This window comes from Bactrocera oleae, chromosome 3 (genome assembly GCF_042242935.1).
Source record: "Bactrocera oleae isolate idBacOlea1 chromosome 3, idBacOlea1, whole genome shotgun sequence".
Taxonomy (NCBI): domain Eukaryota; kingdom Metazoa; phylum Arthropoda; class Insecta; order Diptera; family Tephritidae; genus Bactrocera; species Bactrocera oleae.
The window spans coordinates 44,156,846-44,166,938 of NC_091537.1; the positions used below are offsets into that span (position 1 = coordinate 44,156,846).

The 10,093-nt window shown below is 39.1% G+C and overlaps 1 protein-coding gene across 1 annotated transcript; it reads right to left on the reverse strand.

The window, feature by feature from the left end:
• Positions 1 to 573: 573 nt before the first annotated feature.
• Positions 574 to 1,576, reverse strand: LOC138856045 (uncharacterized). Its single transcript, XM_070106488.1, has 2 exons — positions 1,456 to 1,576; positions 574 to 1,301 (listed from the first exon to the last, which is right to left on the reverse strand). The coding sequence occupies exons 1-2, from the start codon at positions 1,574 to 1,576 to the stop codon at positions 574 to 576; spliced, it is 849 nt and encodes a 282-aa protein (XP_069962589.1).
• Between the last annotated feature and the right edge of the window lie 8,517 nt (positions 1,577 to 10,093).

Consider the following 10,093-nt stretch of genomic DNA (forward strand, 5'->3'; position numbering starts at 1 on the left):
GAATAGGAAGCCGTGCAATATCTTGCAAGCAATTGCGAAATATCAACCATTTATTGAGCAGCTCTGCTGGGAGTTCGTCATCCCATGGCAGACCAGCCTTCCATAAGTCCTGTATGAAAAGTTTGGCCAACACGACTACAGGTGCTAATATCCCAGTTGGATTGTAAAATTTCGCCACGCTGCGGCAGCCTGGCTTGGGTCATAGATGACTTTATAATTGTCATTCGCACAATGACACAGTGCGCGTATTGCGTTGAATGGGCTATTCCATAAGTTACAGTCTTTAATTCATATACTTCAAGAGGTTTATTAGGTGATTCACGCCAGAGTATTCGCTGTCATTTACGATGTCGTTTGTCTATCAATATTTTTCGGAACATTTTCTTAACGTCTTCAGTAATTGCTACGTTGAATTTGCGAAAACGGTTAAGAAAGCCGACAATATTTGCATGTAACTGTGGTCCAGAAAGCTGTGTATCGTTTAAAGATGTTTAAAAGTCTTCGCGGAAACGTTGAAAACCATGCAAAATTTTGTGGTTACCGCATGATGAGGTATAAAGTAACCAGTTTTTTTTAGCCAATGAAGGTTTCTTTGTTAACCTCCATATGATCGAGAGCAATGTATTCTCGCATAAATGTGATGTACTGCTCACGAAGACATGGGTCGTTTATCAGACGCCACTTGAGTTGTAAAAACTGGCGCATTGCCGATTGATGAGATTCGCCCAGTGCAGGAGCATCCGGTCGAAATAAAATTTGCACCTGGTACCTGCCGTCTGAAGTGCGGGTGACTGTGTCGTTGAAGATCTTCTCGCAGTCATCAACTTGGACTTCGGATGATAATGTGGGTTCTTCGAGTTCCCAGAAGCTCCTAAGTAACTTGTCCAGTCGTTGTTCGTTGACGCATTTCGCAGTTAGAGATGTGTGTGATGTAGTGTGAGCGGAATTTGTGACTGGTCCGAATACTACCCAGCCAAGACTGGTGTTTAAAGCGCAAGGTTGCTCTGGAGAACCCTGTTTTAAACCCTCTTGAAAGATATCCGTCAGTACGTCAGCACCAAGTAGCAAATCCACCTGACCCGGAGTGCCAAATGTTGGGTCGGCTAGCGGCAAATCCTTCAAATAGCTCCAGGCTTCTGCATCTATTTTAGTATCTGGCGTTATTGAGGTTATTTTCGGCACGACAAAAGCCTCCGGTTTAAAGTTACTGCTGTTGTCAAAGGCAGCCTGCATTTGAACCGTTATATGGCCCTTACTATAGACTGCAGCGTTAGAACCAATGCCTTCAATTCGTATCTCTCCTGGATGAAGACACATACGATTTGCAGTAGAATCGGTAATGAGACTCACCTGAGAGTCCAGATCGCAGAGAGCGCGACATGCGAATTGTCTTCCGTTGTGGTCAATAAGGATGACCTTCGCAGTCGCTAATAAAATGGTCCGGTTTCCATTTACGCGAAACGACCGGACCTCCTTCAAATATCACTGTTGTCGTGGATATCTGTGACAATTGTGTTGAAGGTGCTTCTCTGGGTATATTCCGATCGGGAATTTGACTGTTAATGTCTTCCCCCATAGTCGGTGAATTGTGTGCAACGTTGGCTTTGCAAAGCATAGTATGATGGCGACGATGGCATCTTAAACAATCACGCGATGTACAATCGCGCGATCCATGATCAGCCCCAAGACAATTGAAACATATTGAGAGCCGCTTAATTATTTACTTATTCCACCGTTCAAGTATTGAAAGATTGATGAACCGTTGACATTTATATATTCGGTGCCCGTTAGAACTACGTTGGCAAACAACCGTTGCACCTTTCCCGGAATGTAACGGCTCAGATGAATTTACCGCTGCCACATGAGCTTTAACGGGACGGGCTGGTCCCTGATGAGTAGTAGTTGTACCGTTCGTAGCTCCTTAAACCAAATTGTTGGCACGCTTCTTAATAAATATTAAAAAGTCCTGAGTCATTGGGATGTTGTTCGTTCGATCGCTCATCCCCCACTGATACCAGGTGGTTGTAGGAAATTTGGACAGCAGAAGTGGTACCAATAGGGCGTCCCAATGATTTACCGGAAGGCCCATAACACTTAGGGCTCGTGGATTGTCAAAACGCCGTTTCAATTCTTGCCACATGTCCTCATAACCGCCTGTATATAATCCGCCAACGAATGGTACGCTGTATGCGTTCAGTGCCTCAAACAAATCCTTAAAAGGCAGCAAATTCGCTGGATCACCATTGAAAACAGGAATCTTAATTGAATCTAATTGCATGTTCTATTGATTCGTTACACGATTATCACCTGTACTTACCCCACATATTCGACGTAGTCGAATACATATTTGTGTGTAAAGCAATTCCGTTGCAGCCAAGAATTCGTCACGCGTGGTCAATTCACTGGCTTGTGCTGAGGAAACTAAGTCAGTATGATACTCCATGAACCTCCCGAAATGTTTATCCAACTGCCCGCGAATCAGGTCGCACATAATGCTGTCTGGATCGTAAGTAGCTGCTTCTGTCAGTTTTCCAATGCGCACAATCGCGGCTTGCGCTGATGTACGTAGATTCAGGCTTGCCATAACTTTTAAATCTAACCAGGATCCAATAGTTCCTCACAGGAAGGCACCAAAAAGATGTATAAAAGTTATGTTAATTTTCACCAAATAAAAGAAGTCGTATTGATCCTACAACAGTCTGTTACGGAATAGGTCGCTTCTTTAGTGAAATACTTCTTGAATATACATGTGGTCAACGGGATATAGCATGATACATATGTACATACATATATGAATAATTTGAATGTTTCAGTTTTACATTTACATTCCCTACGCTAGAGTGGAATGCAAGCAATGCTAAAAGGAGGACACAATTATGCTGATCATTCAGCATTCAGCAATCAGCTGACTGGTATTGGTTTGGGTCCTTGCTAATTATGAACAGGACTGCATTCTAATGTACTTAAATCTTGAACAAATATTATTTTGAAAATTACATAATTTAATTAGTGTCTTATCAGTTTAAAAATTCGCATAATGAAATTCATATCAATATATATGATTGCATATAAACGTATAAAAATATAAGCCAAAAGGCTAACATTCGGCTGTAATATCAATGCAAACGTTTGAGCATCAATGCTCAGGTCTGTTCCCGCGCCACTGTTAAAATTACTCCTTCCGAGCTAGCTGAGGTGAAATCCACTAAAAAAATCTCGTTAGGTTTTGACAATTCACATGTTGTACAGTATTTACAACTTGATCAACAGATCGAACCTCGGGGTCTACGTGCCGAGATCTTTGACCTCAAATATTTCTTGTTTGCCCTTCAGAGCGAATTTGTGGATCTTGCCGCCTTGTTCTATGTGGAACAGTATTTATAACTTGCTCAACAGAACGAACCTCGAGATTTACCCGCCTGGTTCTATGTTGATTTGTATTGATAATTTGTTTGGACAGATGTACATCAGAATCTAATCTACGATTAGCGTGACTTCCGGTATTTTGTGACTGCTCACTATCTCTATAAAAAGAGTTTGCGCGAAAAACTCTCATACGTCTTCTATTCTGAAGACGACTTAGTAATACAGATTTTCTACTTAATCTAGGCATAAATAATAAATGCAACATGTTGCTACAGAGTAAAATAGTTTTGTTATGGCTCATGATTTTCATATTAATATATATAGCTCTTTTGATACTACACTACTAATATTTATTTTACGCGATTTTTTCCAGACAGATATTTTTGCTCTATAAAAAGTCCAGCACTCTAAGAAACTTTTTTACATTGTTGTCTGGTATATTTTGTTATAAGTTCAACATGGTTGCTGAGAAAATATACTTATCCACTGATTATCACCAAATATTAGAAGAAATATTTGTATATAGAAACCTATATCTATCTCGATTAGTTTGAGGTGATGCAAACAACCGTTTGGGGAACAAAACTATACTCTGTTTCAATATGTTGCGAAAGAATTCAACATTTATTATTCGATTATTATTTGGTATTTTATTAACTTATGTTATTGATTATAGATTTATTTGGTGCCAATACTATTTTTTTTCTCCGAAATGTTAAATAACTTTACCAAAAATAAGCTATTTAAATCAAACATGCTATATGTGATGTAAACTGTTGTACCAGAGGAGCGGAAATCTGTATATTAGGGTTATATAATTTAAACAAAGGTCTAGAATTCATTCATATGCACAGATATACTACATTATTTTTAAGAGAAACTGTCCATTCAATTTCATTAAATCATCAAATTAACGAAAAAATGTATACCATAAATAGTACATAAGAGCTGAGGAAATTCGTGGACCAATTTTTTACACATTTTCGGCATTAAACTAAATTGTATATCTTATATTTTACGTTTATATAAAGCCAAACGGAGGTTAGAATTTTTTACATAAAGTATGTTGGAGCTAGGGTCCATACAAGTACCGAGAACCGAGAATTTTGTACTATTGCAATTCGCAAGAATCAAATTCCTTCAGGTGTGGCAAATCCTTATATCAAAAAAATTTTTAGAAAGAATTAAACATCCATTATTAAATGAAATCGTGATTAAATTACAATTAAATTTGGTATCTTCTTGAGTTATATTAAAGGCCATAAACTTAGTCTCAGTTTTATTGCTATATTTAAGTTCGCGTCAAGCGAAAATTATATCAAAAAACAAAAAACATCTTGCAATGAGATATACATAAGTATGAATGTGATATTACCTCGACCAAAGTGGCTAAATTTTCGTTCGTTCGGTTTTTATCTAACAGATGGCGTTATTATCCATAGTACTAGTGTTACGTGTCACATCATAAAAGTTTGTCTTTGACAGTTTTTCGATTGATGGACTCAGTACGTTGTGAGCGCTCGTCAAAAATGGACACCAGCAAAGAGAAAATTCGCTATATTTTACAATTTTTCTTCGATGAAGGCGAAAAAGCAGCCAAAGCGGCTGAAAAAATTAATTAAGTTTATGGGCCCGATACTGTAAACATAAAAAAAGTGGTTTGCTAGGTTCCGTTCCGGTAATTTTGATGTCAAATATGCATCACGCGTCGGGAGGACTGTCGTCGAAAATGGCGATAAAATCATGGAAATAGTGGAAACAGACCGTCACGTGAGCACTTATTTAATTGCTGAGGAACTAGAGATAAGCCAGAAAACCGTTTGGAACCATTTGCATAATTTCCATCTGCGAATCGCTGCTGAATCGCAACAAAATCGACCCGTTTTTGAAGCGGATTGCGACTGGCGCTGAAAAATGGGTCACTTACGACAACATCGAGCGCAAATGGTCGTGGTCAAAGCTCGGGGAAATGGCCCAGACGGTGGCCAAGACAGCATTGACGGCCAAGAAGGTTTTGCTGTGTGTTTGGTGGGATTAGCAAGGAATCATTTACCACGAGCTGCTCCCCTATGGCCAAACGCTCAATTCGGCCCTCTAATGCCAACAACTGGACCGTTTAAGTAGCACTCATCCAGAAGAGGCTATCTGTGATCAACAGAGGTCGATATGTGTTCCATCAGGACAACGCCAGGCCACACACGTCTTTGGTGACGCGCCAAAAGCTCCAGAAGCTCCGAGAGCTCGGATGGGAGGTCCTAATGCACCCACCTTATAGTCCGGACCTGGCACCAAGTGAAAACCATCTTTTCCTGTCCATGGCGAATGCGCTTAATGGTGAGAAGTTGGCCTGAAAAGAGGCCTGTGAAAATTGGCTCTCCGAGTTTTTTGCCAATTGGGACGCAGCCTTCTACGTACACAAACTTGACTTAATATATATATTGGGGACAGAGAAAGATATTAATTTTGACATTGCTTAGCTAAACTCGAGCATAGAGAACATATTTTGAATCAAATTTATATATAAACAAGAGAAAACGTTATCTTCGGCTGCGCCGAAGCTATAATACCCTTCACAGGTGCATTTCTTTTAGTAACTACTATATGTATTATATGACTACATTTGAAACCGTGACTTGCCAACGGTTTGCATCCAACGGAAAGCATTTTGCCAGTTCTTTCTAGCCAGGTTCTTTGCTATAAACAATCTTCTATTCGAATTAAAGTTAGTTATTGAGGTAAATAGATCTTTCAGACATTTACATAAATTTTAATTTTTTAAGCTGATTGATTATTCACATTAAATTAATGGAAAACAAAACAAATTATAATATTTAAAGAAATTAGAAAATATATAACATATAATAATATTTATTATTCTATAATACTTTTTTATATGATATATAAATTACAATAATTACATCTATGACTTACACTTTATATTATAATACAAACTTAAATTTAATAATATTAAATCTAACATATATCTATATATATAATATATCTATTTTCTAAAGCTTAAAAATATTCCGTCATGGTCACTATATGGTGTTTCATATGTGATACATAAGGTCATTGCAGAATCCATGTTTGTCCATACCCAATCTATTGCTGTTTCCTGTTTTGTTGTGGCGACCTTAGCCAATGAAGATTGAAATCCTAACTGTTGCAATCGAGCCTCCAAATCATCAGTTTCTGTTAGGCGACATATGTTAAAGTCACCAAGGACTATTGACGGTCCATTATACTGTTCAGTTATCTAACGGATATTATTTTTCACTTGGTTTCTAAATTCCGGAAGTCTATAGCGGGGGTTCCTGTACACAAGTGATATGGAAACTGTTGAATTGTTTACGTTTAACAGTTGGTAAACGTTTGTTGAACCGGTGTCGTTTCTTGAAAATGATCCTTCTGATAGACCTGGGCACCTATCTTGCTTGTAGTATATTATAAGGCCGTTGGCAGGGCGTCGTCGGGATGATCTTGTTTCTCCATCAAGGCGTGCAATAACACTGTAGCCTTCTATTGGGAATTCTTCTTGAGGTAAGGCCCATGTCTCGGCAAAGCACAGAATATCAGCAGAACAAATCAGCTGGTCTGATCTGATATCTTCAATATGCTTGTTTAGACTCCTTACATTTTAACTCCTTACATTTTAATAATAAATATCTATCTATTTTTCAGTCAAAAATCTGTAGCATGTCGCCAATGCTCCTTCTATCTTCAACCTATTAAGTTGAGTTTTAATTGGATCCTGCGGTCCAAATGGGTTCGGGGGAGAAAATGTCCCGATTATATACAATCCATTGGCACTTTTGGCTCTGCTACATCCTACATATAAAGCTGATCTGCTAACTCTACCCTCTAGATGAACAGCAACTTGTGTGTATGTTCCACCTTGACTTTTATGTATCGTGATGGCTTCAGCGGGAATGACCGAAAACTGTCTGCGTTCTATGGTTATTTGCTCATTTCTCTTGTATTGGAATGATCGGACCACGCTCATGATTGGTGTCCAATCTACATTGCGACTGTGAGGCTGCTTGGAACGTGCAAAGCTTCCAACTCTTGATTTTGCGAATTTTATAGTCGCACCACTGAACTTTCAGATCTATGTGATTCGGAATCAACCTGCATTAGTTCCCCCGTAGCTCCATTGACGAGACCATCACTTATGCTTATGTTGACTGTCACCATATATATATTTGATCGAAGTCTTGAGCTGCAATGTATAAAGCATTCCTTGTGTTTCCGATGGCTTAAAAGACTTCGCAGCTTCTAAAATGTTTGCCCTGCTGCGTTCTGTTAGGGAACTTGACTTAATTGTATCCTTCGCAGTCGAAATGAACTCCTCGGTCATCGTGTTCGCCAGTTTAGTTAAATTAAAATCATTTGCTCCAGCATTTGAATAAAAAAGATGGATGGCTTCGTTCGGTATCTCATTAGAGGTCTTTTCCCAGCTTTTGATTAATTGGATGTCAGCGTGTGTCATATTTCCCTCTGACATGTTATTTAAAGCGATAGCAAATGCTTGATCTTCACGCTGGCGCATTATTTCAGTGAGCTCAAAGTACCGAAATTGATCCCAAAGCGGTGTTCCTGTAATTGTACTGTAATGATCATTCCTATTCGGCGCAAATATCCATCGATCTCCTACTGGCGGCAGCTGCTTTAAGTCACCAAACACGATAATTGGTATGCCTCCAAAGTAAGCGGTGCTCCTGAAAATTTGCTTTAGCCTGCAATCTAAATATGCAAACATCTTTGCTCCAACCATTGAAATTTCGTCAATTATAATAAGCCTTATATCTATGAGATTGGCATGAATTGTGTCACTATTTAGTGGCCGAAGATCGCCGGAAGACTGGTTGACGGGGAGTGAAAAAACCGAATGAAGGGTTAGGCCCCCAATTCCAAATGCTGCTTTGCCAGTGGGTGCGCAGAGTAACACCCTGGCTGTTTCGGGGTTGGTTCCTGGTACACTATTAGCTCGCAATGTCAACGATTGATATATAGTTGTTATAAGCCGACTCTTGCCCACTCCAGCACCGCCTCCGACATATTCGAAGAAGATTTCCCTTTTACTGACATTGTGCATTACATGAGCAAAATATTCCCTCTGTTTGCTGTTAAGTGACTGCACCATTGAGGTGAGAGTTTTATAATTCGAACCGCCTCTTCCTCTTCCTCTGTATTGTTGTGCTCTTGAAAAACATTAATGTCTCCTGTTTGCTCTGGAACGGCTAGAGCTCTAAATTCGGGATCTAAAAGTTGTGAGGCAGCTCGATCATCAGCTGTTTCTTCCGCTGTGACATGAAGGTTTTCCAAAATCCGTTCTAGTTCGTTCGATGAAAATTTGTCATATTTGAGCTTATTCAGCTCAATTTGCTCCTTGTGTGAATTGCAAATACTCTCGACGTCATTATTTAATAAGTCTGTTTCCTCATTTCTCCATGGGTGAAACATAATGGCGGTTTCTCTGAAGAAATCGGCTCTTGAACTTTCAACGCTAAAACATTTCCAACGCAGAATAAGGGCTTGCTTCCTTTTCCTTAGAAATCCTGATCCATCCTTTAATGCCATTGGAAGTGCAGCTGTCGTGTCATCCTCGTTCTCTACTTCGTTGTATTCTTTGTTATTATCAGAAACATTTCTGCTTGTTTTGCAAAATCTGAACCATGCTGCAAAATCTGCTAAGCATAGTTCTTCCAATTGATCGGGCCTTTGAGAGTAGTGCTCCAGCACACTCGGCACATATATGTCCGTAGAGTCCTCCTGTAAATCATTCAATTCAAGTCGGGGCTTTATCATCCTTACTCGGTTGTTTGGATGTGATGTATTTATAAATATTTCCCCATTACTGGTTTCTGATAGATGCAGTCCCAAAATATTATAAGCTGCTTCTTGAGCCGATATTTCCGATCCATTTACAAATTTGTTTCCGATGTACTGCAGTTTTATTTTAATGGAGAAATTCCCTGGATTTATTTCCTTCATGGCTTGTCTCAATAATGTTGATACTCCTCTATTGGATTTATTTTTATAATTAATGATATAGCTGCAGCAAGTGTATGCGTCCAGAATGAATTGAATGTCCATATTTGCTCTATGCAATTTAAGGATATTTTTATTATAGGCATTTAGAAGCCTGTCTGAACATTTTCTCTTTAGGAAAATGTGTGGCTTTTTTACAGATGAGCGAAGAGCAAGCTTGTATCATTCATAGTCAGTGTTGATTCGCTCATCCGCCAAAAAATTTTCGAAGCAGTTCAACCGTATTATTTCTTCCTCTGGGAGATCCGTTAGAGTTAATAGTTCCTGTATTTTTTGGAATTGAGCTTTGTGTTGCTCAATACCTTCCTCATTCTCCAGAGGGAAAAGTATTTCTGTCCGTGGCATCGGCGGATGTGGCATGTTGAATCGGCACACTTGTTTTCCATGTAGGTCTCTTAGGCAAGCTCGACCATGTCTGTGTTTTTGATACTGAATGAATTCCAGTAAGTCAAAATCATCCCCATCGGTTGTGATGTGTCGATCGATTAATGTTTCAACATATTTTGTGTTGGTGATTCCATCACTTTCCAATTGCGGTGCGTTACTTAGCCAGTACATGCCATGACAATGTGGTGATCCCCTATGCTGGAATTCAATTCTGTAGTAGTAACGGACTACTAAATTCTCTCCAAATAGCCCGTTTTGTAATAATTTTAGCATTTGGCGGAATCGATTG

Coding starts and splice junctions, on each gene's coding strand:
- LOC138856045 (XM_070106488.1), bottom strand. CDS start 1,576: ATGGGGGAAGACATTAACAGTCAAATTCCCGATCGGAATATACCCAGA. Junction 1,302..1,455: donor AGGAGGTCCGGTCGTTTCGC/GTAAATGGAAAC, acceptor GTCTTCATCCAG/GAGAGATACGAATTGAAGGC.